At 48.5% G+C, this 22,410-nt stretch overlaps 1 protein-coding gene across 1 annotated transcript; it reads left to right on the top strand.

Annotated features, from left to right (window-relative positions):
* Window positions 1–4,121: 4,121 nt before the first annotated feature.
* ZC3H12D (zinc finger CCCH-type containing 12D) lies at window positions 4,122–17,200 on the top strand. Its single transcript, XM_082756590.1, has 6 exons — window positions 4,122–4,261; window positions 7,539–7,973; window positions 11,751–11,890; window positions 12,894–13,128; window positions 14,409–14,515; window positions 14,993–17,200. Exons 2-6 carry the CDS (start codon window positions 7,597–7,599, stop codon window positions 15,967–15,969), a joined length of 1,836 nt encoding a protein of 611 aa, XP_082612716.1. The 5' UTR covers window positions 4,122–4,261; window positions 7,539–7,596; the 3' UTR covers window positions 15,970–17,200.
* Window positions 17,201–22,410: the final 5,210 nt, after the last annotated feature.

Here is a 22,410-nt window from a genome sequence, read left to right as displayed (position 1 = left end):
ATGTGATGATTTGGAGTAGTGCTGCTCAGGCAGTAGGTTTTCTCTAGCTCTTCCTGCTTTTAGCCTGCTTTGTTACAGAAATAGGGTCTGAACTGGTGCATCGTCCCCAGTTCTTTTCAGTGGCACATTTTGAACATCAAAACCCATCGGCAAAGTTTGACAAGGATGTGGAGGTGCTGAAGCAGTGAAGCTCTAGCTGGTGTTAGAGCAGGCAGTCATAGAAAGAGGAAAGTTTCCACTCTAAGGAGAAAGCTGGATTCTTGTAAGAATCCTTTTGTGGGAAAGAAGATTAAAAATGACTCAACAGCACAAAGAGTTTCAGTCGCCTTTCCTAGGCTTCAGCTAGAGCCCAAGCACCTGTGGGAATATGAAACATCTTGGTGTATACAACAAGCACACTATTCCTGGAAAACGTGCTCACTTCTCAGCAGCAGAAATGATGGCTTCTTCTCTCAAAACAGGTAAATTCTTAACAATTAAGCATTGATATGAATAGCATGTGGAAGGGAACAGTTACTTTTGTGTTGATGGCCAAAGAGTCTTCAGAATAAGAAAATAAATAAGCACATTTGAAAGAACTCGGGTGTCTGGTTTTGGATACACCTTAGTGCTTCTAAAAATGTAACGTCACTGGGTTGCTGGATCTCGTAGCTTCAGGCTGCGGGGCTTAACTCTTTATGCTTTTAAGCAGCAATTTTCAAACATTAATGCTAAAATAAGCGACAGCGAGACAGTTCAGTATCTGGAGGCAAGTACTGAATTGCAAGCGCTGCTTAAGGAGACTGCATTTCTGGGCTGCTCTGCTAACACTTGATGTTCACCTGGCATACACGTGAAGTGCTGTGTGCCGTGAGTTAGACGGGACTTGGCTGCAGCCACGGGAAGGGGCGGCTGTGTGCGTGTGGTGCTTCGGGGAATGGCACGCACGAGCTGTGCCAGCAGCCGACAACACAGGCACAAGCTGCTGTTCCTGTCCTAGCAGAGCAGTTGGAGCCGCCAGGACTTCTTCTTATCCAGCAGCTGGAGAGCTGCCTGCTTGTATTCTAATGAGAGCTCCCACTTCCCTACCCTCATTTCCTTTTCGTCAATGCTATCTCCAACCTCAGTTTTGGGGTTGACCTTTGGTGCTTGTGGTAACTAGAAGACAAAACAAAACCAAACCGCCTTCCTCTGTGATATTGAGAATAATGCCCCAAATGGTACGGCAGAAATACCACTTCTTCACTTGAACTTAGCTGGAGCCTGTTCAAAGGGGAACAGTGCATGCTCTGGACTCGCTGTTCAGAGGTTAAAGGCATAAATGAGCTCCCTAAAACAACCACGTTATCGATGGCGTTTGATCTTAAGGCACTGAAAGCAAACGAGGAGGCTAGAGTTCTGCAAGAGAGCTCTCTTTTAACTCCCATGGGTGTCACAGAAGCCAGCAGAAATAACATAGGAATTATATACCCCAGTGGTTGGCATTCCCAGTAGGGCTGACAATAAGCAGTTGCCCAAAATCATTCATGATAACCCTGCGTTTGTTCATTTGTCCTGGTGTGCGCTGCCTGATGGCTCTTGGCATTCTTGCTGATGACTTTTTTCCCCCCAAAGTTCCTTAGTGTGCTTATAAAACTCCTTGAGCATAAGCTTGGTTTGTGCTTCGTGTGGGTGAGGGAGCTGACAACATGAGAGCATCCTTGCAGATTCCCATTTTGGCACGGTGACGCTGTGGGATCTTCCTTCGGGACGTGTGCCAGCTCTGGGCCTGGCTGCTGTCAGAATGTGCTTTTTCTCACTGAACAGGCCAGTATAGTCTTGATAAAACGTGGTATGAGAGTTAAAAGGCATCGATAGGCCATACTAAGGTTTGGGTCTACCGAGCATGTGATAAATCTCTGAAACCGAAAGACGGCTCCGAGAGCTTTCTGAAATCTTAAGCCGAGCAGTGGTAAACTTTTGAACTCGAAACTTGTTTGGGGCTTTCTGGTTGTAAAAGGTACTTTTTATATAAGCTTAGTGGAAAACACTTGACTAATAGCAGTATCTTTTTTTGTAAGAAGGCAGGAGGAAAAATAGGTATTTCAGACTGGCGAAAACAAGCTGGGTTCCTGCTGTGTCAGATCTGGAGATGGGATCGAAATTTTCCAAGAAGCAACAGAACCTGCCCGCTGGCCGCGCCGTTCAGATACACGTCTCTCCTCTTCGCCCTCTTCCGTGGACAGATGCAGAGCTCACGACTGCTGTATGTTTGTGGGGCGAGGGGAAGGTGGTCTTTTTGGCAAGCATGTAGAAACACCTCTTGTAAGGATACTGCCTCTTCACCTACCTGAATATTGGGTTGTCAACAACATCAGCGTTTCCAGTGCCTCCAGCAGTGAGAATTTCACTGGCAGAAAACGTCCCGGCTTTGCCTAACAGTGCATAAAGAAACGTATTTAAAATCAGGAGCGTAGCTTGGACTGTATGGTGAGGACTGCTTAGTGAGGGTTAACCAAGATACGGGCTGTAGCGTGGGGTGAGGGTCTGCCCCAGGGATGTCCTCCTGAGGCAGGATGGGGGGGTGCTGGTTCCAGGAGCTACGTAAAACACTCCTGGCAGTAGGACTGCGTTTGATTAAGCTCTTGCTTTATCCCGACTGGTCGGGGACTAAGGAATTGTCACTGTGATGCTACGGCTGTGTCGATTTGTTTCATTTTCCCAGAAAGCGAGTGAAGGTGACGAAGGCAGGAACGCTTTTCTGCGCTGCTCATGCAAGGAGTGCATGCTCCCTGGTGCAAAGCTCATAACTCACTGGGGCGTGGAGACCAAGCCAGCTGTGACGCTGCCCGCTACAAGGTTCAAGAGAACATTTTTCCGTGCCGGGGATGACACCGTGCCTGACACCAGGGGACAGTGGCACTGCACGGGCAGCCTGCTGAGGTGGCGTGCTCGGTCCTTCCTGGGCACAGCCAGGCTGTTTGGCTCGGAGGCTGGTAATAATTCTTGCTGGTGAGAGCCCAGTTGTTTCACGGGGCAGTAAATCCTCAGATGTCAGCTCGGCACAGGAACATCCATGAATGGGTCCTCCCCGCAGAAAGCCTCTCCCACTGGATTCGTTTCCCTATTGAACGTAACAACACCATCAAGAAGCAATAAATCTTTGCACTGGGAGAATTTGGTGTGCTCGTCAGCACAAGGAAGCAGCAGGGAGAGGAAATGTCTACGAAACCACCGCCTGGGGCTCTCAAATGTTTATCTGAGCTGGTGAGCAAAAGGGTTTTGAGACCATTTTAGAGTCAAACCCAGTCCTTTATTTCGCGTGGCCTGCTGACACTTGCTAAGGCTGACCCGCAGCCACCCGCTCCTTGGCATTAAGCACTGTGCCGGCACGGAGCTTTCGGCCACCCTGCCTCCTGCCCCACAGCCAGCGGGCAGGGAGCGGGGACCCCACAAAGCTGTCTGCAGCCATGGGGTGTCCCAGGGTTAACCCCACCTTGCGTCCTGCACCCTCCCTGTGCCTCTCTGCGGGTCTCGGCAGGCTTCCCTGCAGCGAGCTGAGGAGCCAGTGGGAGAAAAACCCCAGGTTCCTGTTGGGAAGTGGCTGGCTGGCAGTCCTGGCTGCGGACACACTGCCTGCCACCACAGCTGGCTTTTAGTTCAGGCACCCGTGAGGTGAGCTGGGCTGGGCTGGACGGGCTGCTTTATTTATTTATTTTTTGAAATCTATTTTACTGTAGCATCACAACAACTCTCTCAGATGTGGATGTGTTGGAATGAGGCTTTGCAGTGCCAGGCACTACTAAAAACACCGATTTCTTTTCCCTGATGTCCCTGGAGGTCAGGGATTTGCCAGATGTCAGGGGAGGAGGTCGAGATGACTTGGTCAAGCATCCTTGATGGAAAACTGCCCATGCAACCCAGAATTAATCCACGGGCCGTGTTCTGGCTGCTGGGGTGCTCTGGATCCCTGCCAGCGAGGGCTTGACTAATCTTTGCCTGTGACTCAGAACAGAGATATGTTGTTGGGAACCTCTGGTTTTTTTTTTTTTCCTTTTGAAAAAAATGAAGTGAAAGTTTATCAACCTGTGCAGTTAAATGAAGGATCAGCTAGCCAAATGAGGAAGTAAACCTTCCTACAGAATGAGCTCCAACCTGCTCGCTGCACTTGTTTGCTTTCAGTTGACATCAGCCTTGCCATAAAGGCTCTAAATACTGGCTGACTTCCTTGTGGGCTCAGTGCTCCCCTGAAAACAGCTTCTGGCTCGCCGATGGTGGGACGATAACGCTGGGGCTCGGACAGGTAACGTGCAGAGCGAGTGGGACCAGCCGTGAGTACAGCCCCCGGGGGTGGCTGCTGCCGTTACGTTTGGCAAACCTGGTAGAGAGGGTGGGGAAGAAAAAGGCAAATCTTTTTGTAGTCACCTAGTCGTGTTGCTGAGAGTTTATGTGCATCTCCAATCTGTGAAAGTAGAAAATGCTTATTTATCCAAAAGTCAAGCAACCCCCTTCGTTCAGAGAAGAGAAAGCTCAGGGCAGTGCCCAAGGAGCTGGCTGGTGCAGGCACTTTGCGGGGTGACTCTCGGGGACCGAGGGGGAAGAGGAGGCAGCCCAGCCCGCGTGTGAGCGGGGCACAACCCCACAGCAGGAGAGGAGCGCCCCCGGGTAAATTTAGCCTGGAAGTGAGAAGAGTGGTTATAGGCAGAGGGAAAAGCAAGAGCAGCTTCCCAACGGGGGCTGCAGAGGGCTGGGGAAGGTGACGGGAGGAAATCTAAGCAGCTTGGAAATGAAGGTCGGAAAGTTCATAAATCGGATTTTACAACCTGTTTGTGCGATAGGGAAAGCTGGGCTCTGCGGTGCAGGGCTCCTTCCCATCATATCTTTTTGCACTGGCTGTGGCAGCCAGCTGGCCTCTTGGACTTGGGCACGCTCCTGATTGCTTACTGAAGTGTAAGCTGGCGATTTTATCGTCCGCCAGGTCTCCCTTTCGGAGGGTGACCGAGGGCGCAGCGTGAGCCGTGACTGAGGCTTTCATCTCAGGGCTTCAAACGCGCTGATTCTGCGGTGAAACCCCTGCCATCGCGCTATTACTCACCTTCAGCATCTGGCCAGGCAGTAGCAGAAGCGCAGTGGTTACCTCTGCAGAAAACCCGGTGCGGGCAGGAGGGCCGTGCTGGTGAGCAGCCCTCGTGAGCGTGGGGCTGCGCGGTGTGTGCGGGAGGCAGCCGTGGTCACTGCCCCTGCTGCAGCTGCAGACCTGCCCGGGGAAGTCGTGCCTCCCTTCTGGTGAGATCCAGGACCAACACACAAAACACAACATGATGCTAACGTGGGAAATTGCGCTGGTGCCAACGGTACCCAGCAGGGTGCATGGAAACACAGCGTTAAAAAATACCAGCCATGGCCATTAAAATATGCCTTAACTATTTTCTTTTTGACCTGAGGGCAGACGATCATTTCAGTTCTTCATTTATGATAAATTATTCAGACAATCCAGGCATCAAAACAAATGGGGGAGCACGTGTCAGCTTGACAGTGTGCTCAGAGCCGCTGGCTGCGCACCTGAAAGCTGGGCTTGGTACGCTGCCCAGCCAGCCCTGACGGCCTGGGCTATTTTCAGGCACAAAGTTGTATCTCTGTACTTCAGCTCAGTGAGCAGTTATTTCAAGGCTGAGAAGTCATCTCAGTACTGAAAAAGCAGGGAAATTCATTTTCATCTTCAGGACAGGAATTGAAAACGTGGATTAGAGGTAAAGCGTGCCGCATTTCTGAAGTGCACTGTAAGGAAAGCCTGCCGAGTCCGCCAGCTAAAATAAATGCTTCCTATTGTTAAGATAGGAAAGTACATGTGGTAACTGCTTTCCCCTCATGCATGTGACACGATCAAGGTATTTTCTGTTTTGCTGATGCTGTTCATCACTTGAATAGCTCAGGACTTCTTCTGCAGAAAACTACCTGACAGTTAAAACGCTACGTAGGGATGTAAAGGTCAAAGTTGTACGAGGTATGGTTACCAACTAATTATCAGGTTTTCCTGTTCCTGGCTGAACAAATACTAATCAGTTTTAAATTAACTGAGCCCAGTGCAGATTTCTCTTCCACCACCCTGGGAAGGGCTTTCAGTGCCCTGGGGAGGAGCTGCCGTCATGCTCCCCTCCCATCGGCACCTTCCTGGTGGCTCCATCTCCTCCTCCAGAGGATTTCAGCTTCTGAGCTCCCGGAGGGGCCAGATCGGGCTGGGAAGGGGAGTGGATGGGGGTGCTAAATCCAGCCCAGAAGGTGGTTGTTTGGTTGGATAGTGCTGGGCCATTTGCTGGCCACGACGAGGCTGTTATCCTTGGCTTGTACCATCACAGAGTGAACTGCTGACGGGCTGCAGTGGCCCTGGAGTTGCCTCCTTCCCAGGCTGAACACCTCGCTCACAGCTCCAGTGTGCTGCATTTTTTCCCCCGTGCACTTTGCATCTTAATGTGAGCAGCCCGCGCTTGTTCTCCCATCAGTGACAGTGCTGAGAGAGCTGCTGGGAAGGGGAGACGGCCACACTCGTGTCCTACACATGGGTGGGGGAACCGGCCGTGATTCTGGTATCACCAACAACCACAGAGAGGTGATGAGGGAAGCATCAGCACAAGCGTGCCAAATGTAGCTGAGAGCATTTGGCCTGGTGTTTGAGTAGTCCCCACGTGTGCCCGTGTCTTGTTTTGCTCACTAAGTTGAAGTCCTTCCGGCCATAGCTTCTTATGCTGCCTGTCGCTTTCTTTTACGGGGCAGTGCAGAAATGTAAACAGCCAAGTTCTGGAGAAGCTGGAGGTAGCTTTCTGCTGCATCGGCACACTCATTTCTGAATTAGCCGCTTCTCTCGACAATAAATCTAAGTGAAATTGAAACCACTTTTCAGATTGCTTCCAACCACCGCTGATGACAGCTTTCAAAAAACAAGCTGCTTCTCCGAATGTGAAAACCCTCGCTGAAATAGAAAACAACAGGAAAATATTAGCTCAGGCATCACCGGAGCGGATGAGTGATGGGCTTTCAGGAAGGCTGTCTGCATGCGCTCGGGTATATACCAGGAAACACAGCCCTATGGAGAAGTGCAGAGTTCCCGGTTACTTTGCAAATAGTGTGTTTCCTTAAATCGCTGGGTGAGATTTGCTGTGCATGTCAAGTTGCCATGGCATCCGAGACCATCCAACAGCATTTGCTAGATTTTTATCTGCGGCTCGTTAACCACACTGAGCACATTGAAAATCCCCGGTTGCACTGCCTTTTATATCATATCCTGTCAGATAAGTCCGAAGAACAAACTTCACGCATGCAGGGTGACTGTGTGCGACAGGCTCGCGGAGCTCGTGCAGCAGGATGACACCTGTCTGACATAACACCCGGGGACCGGCCCACGTCGCGTGGAACACGCCGCCGCTGCATAAATAGGAGCGGGACAGAAAAATGCTTAAACGCTGAGAGAAGCCTGGGACGGCTCCTGCAGAGGGGACAGCTAAGCAGCTAGGCTCCCTGCTGAGCTTGTGCCTTCCTCCTTAACGCTTGTGCTTTGTCGTTTCTGATCTTTCTCCCACCTGAAGCTGATGCCTGCGGGACGAGGCCGGGAGGACGGCGGCGCTGTGTTTGGGAGGAGCGTCGATGCCCGCTGGGATGGCGCTGGCCGCTTCTAGCAACCCACCGCCACCGCGCTCCAGGGGAGCTCCTGCAGCGGGGATGGAGGTGCACCACAGCAAGCTGGACTTCTTCTGCAAGCTGGGCTACAGCAAGCAGGACATCTGCAAAGTGCTGGAGAACCTGGGCCAAGAGGCCCTGGAGGACGACGTGCTGAAAGAGCTGATTCGGATGGGGAGCAAACCCCAGGCTCTGGAGAGCCAGGCTCAGCCCGCCCCGCCAAAGCTCATTGCCCGGGGGTCCTGCAGCACCTCTCCGGTGTCACAGTGGCTTGGGGGAGACGAAAGTGATTCCTCCAGTCACTTGAGACCCATTGTGATCGACGGCAGCAATGTCGCGATGAGGTAAGCTGTGTTTCCTGAAAGGGATCTCCCTTCCTCGGTGGCTTTTGAATTGTACAGCTGCTGGCTTGAAGCGTGTTTTTTCCAGGTGAGGGGTGCACTGAAGTATTTGATGTATAATATATCAAGCACTGCTTATTCCTCTTCTTTGGCTGAGGCACAGCTTATGGGCACCTTCTGTCTCTAAGCCCATAGATACATACACCTAATGCAGTCACTGGCTTTCTCTGCATTTTGACCTTTTATAAGGTAATGTCAGCGTGATTCAGCAGCTCTTTCCCCTTTAGCTCACCACCCATGTTTCCCTACCTTTCTGGATGGGCACCTAGGATTTCTAGGAGGACAGAACAGCCCCACTTACTTAGGAAGCAGAGGGAAAATTGAAGACAGGTGGCTGTGGTCCCTAACGAAATCAAAGCTGTATTGTCTTCACTTACAACTAAATACTAACAAAGTTCCTGGCTTGTTATATATAATTTTTATTTTTTGATAGAAATATCAGGAAAACGATAACTGACTTTTGAGTTAAATAGTCTTACTTCTTCCTTAATTCATTCTGTTTCTGGGAAACGTGATAGCAGCCCATGCTGGCCAGTTATATTTCCTAGGTAGCGTCCTGACACCGTAAAAGCACCCTCAGTGCTGCAGAGGCTGGCATTTCCCTGTGGACGGGCAGTCCAGGGGCAGCAGCGTGTTGGCCTCTGTTCATTCCTCTGAGCAGTGCGAGCTGTCAGAGGCCCCGGGACGCCCTGGCCATCCACCACTCCTTCCCCTCGGCCTCCCTTTCCTCTCTGCGGGGCCAAGCCCGTCCGTGCACCTCTGAGCAGAGCAGAGGAGGGCTTCCTGCTCTGGTCACCCCGGGGTGAGGTGAGGTGAGACCACAGCCCCCCTAATTAGAGGGCAAAAGGGACACATGCAGAGCAGGTGGTTCTGGAGGCTAAGTTGTGCCATCTTCTGGATGAAGGGAGAAATCCCTCCCGAAAGCAAGGGGATCCTCGGGGAAGCCCACAAGTAGTGAGGAATACCCAACAGCTGTCCTGGGGTCTCCTGTCTGTTTGCATTTTCACCCTAGACCTTCCTTAGGGGTCCTTCTGTCTCTGTGTGAAATAAATGAGCACCAGCTTAGGCGGAGCAGCTGAGCAGGGCACCCACCCTGTTGTCATTTTAGGGGCAGGGATACCTGTGGCTGGCTCGGTTCTGCCGGCACAGCCGTGTCCTTGCTGACGTCCCGGGGTTTTTGGAGCAGGCAGAGGGGGACAGAGCAGAGAACAGCGCTGTCTGTAAGGCAGCAGCAGCTGCAGCCTTGCCACATTGACCACACGCCCACCAAAATGGTTTTCGAAAAGCTACCTGTGCTTCCAGCATGTGAAACTTAACTCTTTTTAAGAATAGCTTCCAAGATGCAAGGCAGAGAGCTGTTTGCCTGCCTAGATTCCTGAATGCTGGTGTTTTGCCATGGATTCCTTTTCTTTCACGGAAAAGGAATTAGAGGAATGTGCAGTAGTTCCCGGTTTCAAAAAGGCGAAGGTTTTGCAGCTCCTCTCAGACATCCCCCGACTCTGCCTCGATAAAGTTAAGGACTACTTGGCAGAGTGGAGAAGACTCCTGAGCTTGTCAGCTCATACCGACCTGATGCAGCCTGGAGGGAGCTGCTTTGCTGTCCTGGATGTCTTTCCAAAGTGGAGCTGGATGACATTTGCCTTTGGATAATGGGATGGGCTTGGTGAGTGGTAGCCCCGTTTCAATTTTTCTGGTCTGCTGCTCTCAGAAGAAGGGCCATTTACAGCATAGTCAGGGAAAAGCGATGTTAGGTTTGCTTGCTGGAAGAACATCATCACCAACACCATCACCAGTAAAAGTGCAGGAGAAGCAGCAGCTTAGGGATGGAGCTATTAAAATGTTGGGGCTTGGAGAAGGACTTGCCTCTGTGGAGAAAAACATCTCGAGCCTTTGTATTCCCGTCTTGGGACTGGTGTTTCTGGAGCACTTCCGAGATGGCACCAAGGGCCTGTTGTGGGGTGCAAGGTTTTGAAAAAGATTGATGTGCCCCGATGTAATAAAGCAATTGGAAGATTTGGCAGTCACCAGGCAGCCTATCCGCAGACTGAATGGAAAGTAACCTTGCCTTCAGCTGAGTCTGGCATTAGGCTCTTAAATTCCCTTCCTTAGGCTGTACTTGGTTATCAGGGGTAAGCAGTGCTGGATCTTGATGCTTCAAGGCAGTAATTAGAAAGTCACCTGAACTTCTAATTCACCTGCCCAAGTGACTTTCAGTCTGTTCTTGGTAAACTCCAACCATTAAAACCAAACCAAACTTGTTCTAGAATAGAGATTATACACATTGAGCACTTCAGCTCACAGTATAGGCTCTTTTTTTTTTTTTTTTTTTTTTTTTTTTTTCGTAAGAATTCCCATTGCCTGGATTTCTATTAATAGACAACCAGATTTTATCCTCCCAACTGTACCATTTCTGATTTGTGGTCACTATTTCAGTAGTATAACTTCCATTATATATATAAAACATGGCTATAAGGTTGATATAAGCAGAATCTGGACTTGAATTTCTGGGGGCTGGGGAGGAAAAAGGCTTCTAGGACTGTGGCATCTTCTTCAGCTGGTCAATCACTGCAGGTAGGTGTAGTAACGGAGCATGAGAGTCACTTACATCCACGTTTCACAGAGGGGAAAGCAGGAGTGAGATTGTGGTGATGTTATCCAGAAAGCTCAAAGTACAAGGATGAGGTTTCTGTAGATACTGCTGGGGTGTCTATCCATTTCAAGACCTTTGTGAAGAGTTTATTTTTGTTTCCTTGTGCAGAAACAATCAACAATTTGCCTTCCTTTACACGTGCACTGCACTATAGTCAAATTTTAGATAACAGACACATAGTATGAACTTTCCAAAGGGGAAAGAGACTTAGGAGGGATATGACCCCTATCTATTTTCCTTGGGCATACTTTCTGTGTCTTGTTTTGAACACGGATAACTGTCCAGAACCCACTTTGCCTGCATCTGCTACAGTGCACATCCTGGGGGTTTCCTACCTCTTTGTGCAATGAAGACAAAATCTACCAACTTGGGCAAGATAAAGATGGGCCAGAGGCATCCTTGGCCATCCCAGCTGAGGGCTTGTCCCTTTTTGGGTGTCCTGGGTAAGATTCCCGATATTTCTGATCCTGCCTCTTGCAGTTTTTCTTTCTCTGTATTTTGACTCCTGTTTCCAGATGAGGCCAGCAGCAGAATGACCTGCAATCACACTTGCAGCCACATGAAAGTCTGTGTGTCACTGTTACCACAGAAGGAAATCCCCACATTTTGTTTAATGCAAGAGAGTCTCACGGGTTTCTGCACATGCTGGAAGAAAATCCGTCCTCAAACCATTATCAGAGAAGGCATGTGAAGGGTCTGACACAACTTAGGTCAAGGTCTTGCTGGTACTTTAGTCCTAAAGTCCATCTAGATACAAGTCCAAGCCCATCTAGATGCAGATAAAAGCTGCAGATTTGGTTAGCAGGCAGGTCATAGAAATCTGGGAAGGAATATCTCTGTCTTAAAGCATCCAAACTTCTTCATATAACAAGTGGTCCTGCTGGAGGAGGTATTTGGCTCTGTCCAACCGGGATAGCTTGCTCAGGACTGGAGGGTTATTTTCTTGGAAACTGGTGAATGACACAAAAGCTGTATGTTTTGCTTTTTGTTACTGATTCAGTTAGAGACCTCTGTATGCTTCCTCAAATCTTTGCCTCACCATCCTCCTCCAATTTCGTTTTCTTTTTAAGCCATGGGAATAAAGAGGTCTTTTCCTGCTGGGGGATCCGCCTGGCGGTGGACTGGTTCCGAGAGAGGGGGCACACCTACATCAAGGTTTTTGTCCCGCTTTGGAGAAAGGAGCCCCCTCGACAAGACAGTCCCATTGCAGGTAGGCCACTATCCCAAGCATAATTTGGCAACCACTAGGTGCAGTTTGGAGGCAGAGGTGTGAAGAATCCAGTACGGTTTTGCCCTGTAAACACACAGTGCAAACAGTGTCTAAGGTCTCCATCTCCATTAGTCACTAATTTATTGCCACATGCTCCTGGCTAGCAAGTAAAACTGCAGACTGGGCTTTGTTACAGTGCTTAGAAGCCTTCTGCTTCGAAAGCACCAGTTTCTGCCAGATGAGTTAAAGAATAATGAATTTGTTAGCTCACAACAGGACTGCAGAGTTTGTACGCCAGCCAGTAAGCAGTGAGATTGTTTCTGAACAGATATGTTTCACGGGTTATCCAAAAGTGTCAATGTCCAAAACGTGTTCAGTGTTGCATAACTGCTCTCAGTCTATCAGTTAGCCTCTTACCCTGACACAGGGGCTGCACGGGTTCCTCAACCAGGAGAAGAAAGTGCATCGTTTGAGGTCTGTGATGGAGATGTAGACTGTACAGAAATAGATCAGCAAGATGTGTGCCTGCAGCTTGATGTCTACAGCTGAGAAGGCTAGCAGCCCACCTCCCTGCGAGGCAGGAATGGCAAGAAGTCAGAGTGTGCTCAGTGGCAGAGAACTTATTTATTGATTTTATCAGGCACATCTTATCTCCCAGTGATACTCACAGTGGGGCTGGTTATGAGCTTCCTAGCATCTACTGGGGTAAAAAGGGAACTACAGGAGTTCAGCATCCTTTAATGGTTAAGACATAAAAATCAATAAAAGGCACCTCAAATTTTATGAGCTGATGCTTTTATAAAATACTTAATTTTGTAAACTGCCAAACAACCACTAGGTACCACTGTACCTAAAATCACACCGCTTCAAGTTGCCTGAAGTGCTGAAACATCTCTAGATTCCTGTAGGTTTCTAGCATGACTGATATCAGGTCACCATTAATTGATTTATTTATTTTTTATTCCTTTTTCCCCCCTTCTCCTTCTGCCAACCACCCCACCAGATCAGCACATTCTTGAAGAGCTTGAGAAGCAGTCGATCCTTGTGTACACCCCCTCTCGGAAGGTGAAAGGCAAGAGGGTGGTTTGCTACGATGATCGCTACATTGTGAAAGTTGCGTATGAGAAAGACGGAGTCATTGTCTCCAACGACCACTATCGGGATCTCCAGAATGAAAACCCTGAGTGGAAGTGGTTTATCGAGCAGCGGCTGCTCATGTACTCATTTGTCAGTAACAGGTAAGGGAACATTGCTGTTTGTTGTTGAACAATCTGTAACTTAAACATTATGGGCCAAGACAGCTCAAACATTGCTGCACCTCCGGCTAGCACTGGTGTATGTGAACCCTGTTGGGAAAGGAATTTATCACAACTTTTCTTATCTCACTTCTTTAGTTCCTGCTCCCTCAGCTTTGGTTGTAAAACCCCATGTCACTTCTCGGTGAACTTCTCTATTTAAATGGCAATATTAATGACCAGCTTTGCTTCTCGCCAATCCAAATTGGGGCGTTCACCCAACACCTAGAATGTGTTCAGTTCTATTTCCTAGCAGTGTAACTGAATTAAATCAGAGAGGGGAGGCTGGCTAAGTTTTTTTTTTTTTTTTTTTTTTTGATACCCCTACAGGGCAGGAGAGTACTTCTTCCTGTGCTTTTATGATCGTAACTTTCTGATAGAAGAGAAAGGAGAAACTGGTCTCTGGCCCCTTGAGCATCCTTGCTGGGGAAAGTCTTGGTTGACACACTGGTGCTGTGTTCATGAGACTGAGCTGTGTGCTCCTTGGTTTGCACAGTTTGTACAAACTTTGTACACAGTTTTGGGAGTCTCTTAAATAAAACAGCAGCCTGAAGGTGGAGGTTTCAGTCCCATCCTGTGGATAAACAATCTCCCTGCCTCCCCCTTGCTCCCCACCTGCTTTGCGCAGTGGGAAGTGTGGTGGAGTGAGGGTTCATTCAGATCAGAGCTATATGAATCGGTTTTCTCCCTGAAGCATTGCATTCAGGTGCTGGCATAGATGAGTAAACAGTTTGTCTGAGCACTTTGCAGGCCTTGTTAGCACCAAGGCTTTCCTGAACCCTCGAAAATGCTGGGCATGTTCGTTGCACCGGATGGGTACTATGAACTGTAGCTCCCAATTAAGGAGTGGCTTCAGACCCCGTTCTCCTTTTTTTTAAAAAAAAGTGGATTTGTTGTGGAAGGGAGCTGGGTGGAGGGACTACAGAGGCATTTGCTGCTGTTTTGGAAGAAAAAGGAAGTGATACTGTGACATCTGGGGCTGCTGCCAGGCCAGGGCTGTGCCAAGCCCCAGCGTCTTTCCAGTTGTTTGAAGTTATTAGGAAATGAGAAGAGTGGCTAATGTGAAGGTGAAGCACTGTTGGCTCGGCAAGCAGGAGGGATAATGCAGCTCCTGGAGGCCAGGCTGTGAAAGCATCACAAGCTTGTCCTGCCCCGAGCTTGTGCAGCAAGCTGTGGCAGCACTCAAAGTACTTCTGTTATTCCTGTGACTTCTCCTTTTTCAGGTTTATGCCTCCTGATGACCCCCTAGGCCGGCACGGACCCACCCTTAATAATTTCCTCAGCAAAAAGCCCGTGCTTCCTGAACCAACGTGGCAACCTTGCCCCTACGGTGGGTTCCTTTATGCTCCTCCAGGGCCTTGCTCCCTTGCTGTGGGGGGTGCCTGCACTCCCTACTGCACCCTCAGTGTGGTAGAAGATGGGGATGAGGCTGCTCAAGCGTGTGGTGCTCCCACTGCGGGACAGCTTTCCTGAAATTCGGAGGTAGATCTCTGCACACCGTTTTTCAAAGCCGCTCTCTGTAGCAGTAGGTTTCCCAGCCCCTCGAGTGCAGCAACCAGAACACAGACCAACGTCAGACTTCACGCAGAAACTTCCTTCCGCTGCTGCAGCCTGCTATTTCGGTCAGCAGCATGTAAATCTGGGGGTCAAAAGTGGCATGTGGGAAAGTGGCACTTCCCCTCTGTGCTGCTGGAGCTCACCCCAGCCTTGTGGCCGCATAGCGCTGGGGAGAAGCCCTGGGTACGCGAATTGATGGTAGCACTGGTAACAATCTCCTATTTGATATATGTATTTTTAATTCTTTCAGGTAAGAAATGCACCTATGGTAATAAATGCAAGTTCTACCACCCGGAGAGGCCACACCAAGCTCAGCTGTCAGTCGCTGATGAGCTCCGAGCCAAGACCAAGGTGCCTGGCGGCCTGGGGAAGGAGGAGGAGCCATGCACCCACTCTCCATGCCGGACAGGCGGCGATCCCGTGCCCCCTGCCACTGGCACAGAAACGCTGCAGGGAGCCAACAGCGGTGTGGGGCACTGCTGCTACACGGCCTGGTCCCCAGGCAGCTACTGCCCGCGGCTGGCTGACGCCTGGGCCCTTGGCCCCGACCCTGCCCTGGAGCAGGACCAGAGGCTGCCGGAGGCCCTGAGGGACGGAGGAGCCCTCGTGGAGGAGCTGTCATTGCTCTCCATCAGCGAGGAGGCGTTTGGTGGAGCTGGGCCAGCCCGTGTCCCCCAGGACCGAGAGGTGGCTGACAGCCCGCGGGGCTGCTGTGGCCTTGGGCACAGCCCCTTCCTGCTCCACCACCACCACCCCTCGGACTGTGTCTGGAGGCACCTGGAGCACCGCTGGCCCCGGGAGAGCCCACAGGAGCCCAGCAGCCGCTGCCTCCCTGCCAGGTCTCAGCACTGCCCAGCCCTACAAGCACAGCAGCAGCAGCAGCAGCACCTCCTGCCTCCCTCCACCATGTCTCCAGCTGGGCTGCTGCAGGGGTACGGCGAGCAGTCTGCACTGCCCCGCCGCTGCTTCCCCAGCCAGTCCCTGCTGCTGGACACCAGCAGTGGGCTCAGCTTCTTCCAGAAAGCCTACGCTTACCCCGATGCTGCTTACTGCAGCTACTGGCCGCCCCCCGCTGCACGACCTCCTTGCGCCCAGCCGGCCAGCATCCACAGGGAGCTGTGCACCATGTTCTCCTGCGCTGAGGTGAACCGAGTCATGGCCTTGTACCCCGACATCAAGGACATGGCTAGTTTGACTTTACTCATTCAAAGACACAGGAACTTGTGAAAACTCCAGGTTAAGCTTCCCGGCAAATGCAGAGCTGCTGTTTTGAGGGTTGTCTGTGTTCTTAAAGGGCTTATGGCTGTTCAAGTAGCGCGCATCTAAGCCTCGACCAGCTATGGTGCATGGGGTATCAAGTCATTGTGGTTCACAGCAGTGGGGTTCACAGCATTTATCTTGCTTGGACATGAAAGGAGGGCTTGGGTGAACCTCCCCGTGGCCTGTTTTTTAGGCTGGTTCCTTATTAATTCCTTGAAACACTAGACATGTTTTCAAAGTCTTAAAGTCCTGGTCAACTACCATGAAAGAGGCATTCTCCATGGGTCTCATTAAAGAGCTCCTCACAGGCTTATCCTGACTAGCAGAAAAAGTAATTTGGCATATTTCTCCTAGCATGCGGCTGTGCTCTCTGCTAGAAGGCATCTTCAGGTCCCCGTCAGTGCCTGATGGCTTTAATCACTAAAGCAACCCTGTCCTACGGGCGCAGCCCTGCATCTGTGAGCTTTAAAAGAAGCAGCTAGCGTTTATGAACCAATGCTGTGAACCCATAAGGTTACTAGTAGGAGTTGTGGAGAGACTCCAAGCTCTTGGAAACAGCTGCAGGTATATTTCTCAGGGCTCAAGCACAACATAAATCAAGTCAGGGAAGTCATTGTTAATGTAAGTCCTGCTGTGGACTGAAGGCTCTGGGCTGTTTCTTCTTATTTGAGTTAACACAGACAATAGCAAAGAGGAAAAAAACCAACAACTTTAAAGGGCCTCTGTTCTAGTGAACAAGAAAACTGTTGTTGAATTAACCCTTAATTACCAAATGTGGTCCCATAATGCTATTATACAGATGATTTATGATTACAAACATTTAAACTGTGTTCTGCTGGGACGTTCGATTTTCAGTAAGCTGTAAAGCTGCTAATCTCTGCATTATTCCACTGACTTCTTTAGGGTATAATTCAAATGTTAAGGTTGATCCTGAAAGTTTTTGGCATTTTACCAAAGTTTGAGTATGTCAGTATGACATGTTTTAAAAATTATTTAGCACATTGTAAAATGATCACCTAGAACACTTTGCTCTGAATATGTTTGTTTGTTTGCTTTTTTTAAAAAACGTTTTTTATACCATTCCTTTTAGCACTGATGGATAATTAGGTCTAATACTCAAGATTTATAGAATCTCTGCACTCTGTGGCCCTACACTCTAGGTTAGGTTCTTCTCAGAAGTACAAGAATTAAACAGAAATTAAACAGATCTTGCTGAGTTCTCTTGTTTTTGAAAAGGTGACCAAGGAGAAGTAATTTACCCTTAGTAACACTATCAACTATCAAATGATTCATCTTGAATGTGGTGCTACTTTAACCTGTTTCCTTCTGGAAACCACCAGCACCTTTTTATTTTTTTATTTGTTTAAAGACTCATCAGCAAATTAGTACAGAAATAAGCAAACTGTATCAGCTGAATTGCTTGTGGTCATATGGTGGTTGACTCTGTCAAGAAATAATTATAGCTTTTTCCTCATGTTATTTTCCACTAGTTATAGTCATTTTAATAGTTATTTTTTTTTAATAAATTACCTCATTCAGATAATAAGTTTTGGATCATCAGAACAGCTTACAAGAAGATATCCACTGGAAAATGCACACAGATTAGAACTGATGTTAAACCAAAACTATGGAAAAAGTGTCCTGTGAACTACTTTGGAAAGTATTTAAGTTCTAAAGCCGTTGTTAGTTGCCATAAGATATGCACACACTGCTTTTAACACATTAAAGTGACCAGACAGGCTCACTGCATTGCCTCACAACCTGCACCAGAGCTTTCCAAGCTACCTGCTTGCACATTGGCACACTCAAAAAGTGCCATGCAGAGTGGATAAATGCCTTTCCCACGTGCTCAAACAGCAAGTTCCAAATGACAACATTCAGAAAATACACATGCGATATGTATGGTTATAGCCTGCTGCAGTGCCAACATTTGTTTTTATGTCTGGAATGGAGGTAGGTTACCTGTTTCAATACAGAAAGCATTTAAAGCATAGAAAAAAATGGCATGATGCCTTTATACAGTGCCCTTGGCTTGCTGGCAACACATGCGTAAGCTTTTCTCCTTTTCCTTCGAGAATGCACTGGAATTTGCTGCTTGTTCAGAACCTCTCTCTTACATTTAATAATTTATTTTGCATTAATTTCTGCTATAGTCACTAAGAAATCTTTCAGTAAAATACTTAGAATGTGCATTCTACTGAGAAAGCGTCTGAGAAAATAAATCAGACTTCGGTGCTAAACAGAACTTGATTTCTCTTGGCTCATCCACTCAGAGGGATTTTTCTCATGAAGTTTGTGTTTCAAGGGCAGAGCAGCAGCAGCGTTATGTCATTGAGTGTTGCAGAGGAACTCTGCCCTTGGCAAAAAGCCCACGGCAAGCACAAACCGTTTTGTTATTTTGCCACTGAGCAAGCATGTGGGACTCAGGACCTTCTGCTTCAGTCTTTTATACTCTCCAAGACAGTAGGATCACTTTCTGGCTTGAGAGGTAAGGGAAGAAATTGCTAACAGAAAGGAATAGGTACCTCTTGTGCAGACACGATAGACGGCTGTTGCCATTTGGTGTCTCTGCTGAGATGCATTTGAGTCCAGCTCTCGCTGCCAAGTTGAAAATGAATCCATAAATCCCAACAGCCTGAGAGTCTCAGAAAGCCCTTGATGTGTTTTGCTCTTTGGTCATCAAGACTCTTTTAGAAGATTGAAGCAGTGGGAGCAATCCTCCAGGAGCCTGGCTGCTTTCCTAAGGGAGATTTGCAAAGTTGCCAAATTTATTTTAAGACTTAAAAAACAAAACAACAACAACAAAAATCATAGAAGAGGAGCCTCTTCCCTTCTCCACGCTCACTCTTTCCCCAAAAGTTGGGAAGCCAAAGATACCCCAGTGTGTGAGTGGCTGGGGAAGCTGGATACAAGTATTTCACTGCAGGGTCGTGGCATGAAAAGGGCACCGAGCACGGCCCTGCCCAGCACTGCTGCTGGAGCCTGCTGCTCTTCCCTCAGCTTCCCTAGAGCAAATGTTTCTCCACGAGCCTGCTAACGGTCTGGTGAGCCTATATGCCATGACAATTCACGCCGTAGGGAGGGCTTTGAAGTAGGTGATCTTGCTCTGTATCAAACACTTGGTGTATTCGCCAGTTATTCAGGCTGGGAGTTATTTTAACTCCCTATAAAAACTGGCACAACTTACAAGCAAATATCTAAACTGATGACAAATATTTAAGCAGGACAGGAGTTGTAGCTTCCTTCCTGCTTAAAAATGTTGGATTGCCAGGAAGGAAGGAAGAGGTAAGCACCTCAGGGAGTGTGACAGACCACCGCTGCAAGCCAGAAAATAATAACCCTCTGGTGAAAGCCAAGCAGACGCCTCCCTTGGCCAAAGGTACTTTGTGTTCTTTATCTCTGAGATAACAATTCAGATATATATTTTTTTTTCTTCCACTTTTTGCACGGACTTTCCCCAGGCCAGGAGCTGGCACACCTCTGCTTCAGTGCCATGGTGCTGGTGGGACGTGCAGGCCGGTGTGACTCAGCAGTGCTGTTTGTCACCAGCCCCAGTACAGTGTTCTGACCTGCTGCCGACCTTTCAGGGGGTTTGTGGCGTTTTTGTCCCATCTCTGCTCTGGACTGGCATTGCCACCTTGACAAGGTGAGGCCCTGCAGGGGGCTGGGGGGCACTGGCACCACACGAGGCCAGGCAGCGCCGCCCTGCCCCTGAGCCATCATGCCCTTCATGGGGCAGGGCCCAAATCACAAAAGGTTTTTTGAACTTGGCATCAGCATCTTTGGCTTGGCAGAGCCCTGACGTGCTCAAGCTGTTTTCCCATCCTGCCTTATAGCAGTCCTCCCAGCAAACACTCTTTATACATGGAGACAGAGGCCACATTACACCCACATTTGCTTGTGCTGACTTCATCCAGCTTTCTCTATGGACCTAATGGGTTGCTAGCAGGACCTCAGCCATCACACACTCTTAGCTACATTAAATCCTAAAACCCATCTATCCTCCCACTGCCACCAAAACAGTATGTTTGAGGGAGTTACTAACAGTATAGGTTTCATATAAAAGACAAATGTGTTTTACAGCACTACATGGCAGAATAAAACCATAAAATGGAAGCTGACAGCAAAGCATGGATGGCATAAAAACAGTCAGTCCAGATAAATGGAAATAATTTTTCATGTAGAAGACCAAAGAGGTGTTAAATAAAATTATAGCAATGTCAAGCTGGTAGAAACAAGCACTGTATAGTACGCAGGGTATGATTTACCTCCAGAAGATACTGCTCTGCAAAGGAAGCCTCAAAAGGGCAGCTGCCATCCATCGGCATACTTGCAGCACTAGAGCAAATGGGGCCAGCTCTCTCCTGTGATCGTCACCTTACTGAATTTATCCACGCTTCAGACACTGCAAACAACTGAGGAGATCACTAGGTACGGAGTGGTATCAGCTACTGCTGACAATGAGAGTGAGCTGCAATGCTGACTGAGGAAAAAGGCAAGGATACCATTAGTGCCTGGCGATTTAGTTTCCAGATTAATGGAATAATGCTATCCTCCTACTGTCATCCAAAGAGCTGCAGACAGATGAGAGCAGCCTCGGAGGACTGAAGGCCAACCAACACTTGCTAAATAGGCTAGCAGGAGAAATACAGAGGAATGAGAAGGCTTTTACCACGTTAAATTATAAGTTGCAAAACACACTTCATAACTAATACCACATTCTGCAGCTTCATGGAATCCAAATGCATAAATGCCATGATGAGCTGGGCAAAAGCTGTGGTCCATCTGACCACTGCTCCAAAAGCAGCGCTGAAGAAATTTTAGCAGGGAAGCAAACTAGAATATGATTTGTTATTGCCAAGAAATACACAGCCATTGGCAGACAATTATAAATGGTACTCAAAACTATCATCAGAATGAGAAATACTAAGTTCTCCCCACAGGAGGTCCTGTTAGGAAGAGACTGAAGGGAATACAGAAGCTTGTAAAAATGTTATTTCCAGCAGGGAAACATTCTCGGATAAGAACTTCAGCATCTGAATATCCTTTTGCTCATAATGACTAGCTCTGTAATATACGACATGGTGGATTTGGAGCCCTGTCTTCATTTAAAAGAGCATATGGAAGATCTTTAACCCTTTAGAGCATCTTTTTTAAGTTGCACAGAACACATTTAAGCCTTGTAGAAGAAGAAAAAAGATGCAGATATCTGTCTAAACTGAAGTCAAAATAACAAGAGTATGGAAAAAGGGGCAGAGAATCAGATTTCTAGATAAGTTTAAGAAAAAGAAGGAAATAATAGTCTGCAGTGATTATTTTTGTTTATCTTCCATGCTATTGCAAACACAACTGGGGACGATACCTGGGACATACTGCTTTAGGGCAGCTTCTGCACTTGGCTTTTCTGATGTTATTATTTGTTCTATGGAGCTTAAGCAGCGCTGTTTAAAGAAAAAGTACAAACAGAAGGGGGAAGCATCTCAGAAACCTCTAGCAACTGACATCTGAAACGTATACCAATCATCCTGCAGTACGAAATATTTATAAAAATGTGATGGCCAGCTCCACCACAAGGTGTCAATGTGGTAGCACTAGAAACAGAGGAGCCGGCGCTCAGGGCTGACTTCCACAATCTAGCACCTAAAACCAGTCGGCAGCCCTGTTCTTTACGGGCAAGAAGATCGCTAACCCCAAAGGGGCACGATGCAGTCCGATTACCCACACTGTTGCTCTCAGCTCCAGGCAAGCATTAGAAATCACAGAAGGATCGCTGTGGGGATCCAACACATAGTTGGGTCAGGAGATGGCTCCTCCAAGCAGACCCCATGCTGCATCTTAACTTCAGCGCATTTTTTTTTGTGTGTAAGCAGCCCTAAAACCACACACAGCAGCTCAGCCTTTGGAGCTGCTGCACCAGGTCAGACCGCGGAGCGGGGAAACCCAAACCTGGGGTCATCTGAATAAAGGGTTTTGGGAACAGGGCAGGGTACACAACTCGCCCTTTGCTTCCCCTTTTACTCTCCCCTCACCTGTGGCTCCAGTCGCTGCTGTGCTGGCATCCGCCAGGCGCGTTTGTCTTGGCGGGCGCCCAGGCGCCGCTGCCAGGCTTCCCTCTTCAGGCAGCAGCGCTGGAAAAGTCACGCCGGGTTAAGTTTAGAGTTCCAGGTTGGCACATTCTTAACGCAAGCCAAAAATAAGTGTGAATGGGGATCAATTCTATGAATTTGCTGAGCTGCCAATTGTATTTTGAAGCTGAAATTTGAGACTAGGTTTGCCAATTGGGTAAGTATCACTGCCAGCCCTTAGACAGAAGTTAATTAGGGAAACGCTTTCTATTTGAGTCCAGAGGGCATTGCCTTACAAACTGTACCTCCACATTCTTTCTAAGTGTACTTTGGATGGTATCAG

This window comes from Aythya marila, assembly GCF_965140915.1.
Source record: "Aythya marila genome assembly, chromosome: 3".
In the NCBI taxonomy this organism is placed as follows: Eukaryota; Metazoa; Chordata; class Aves; order Anseriformes; family Anatidae; genus Aythya; species Aythya marila.
Note: the sequence above shows the minus strand (reverse complement) of the source record. Positions and strands in the feature narration are given on the sequence as shown.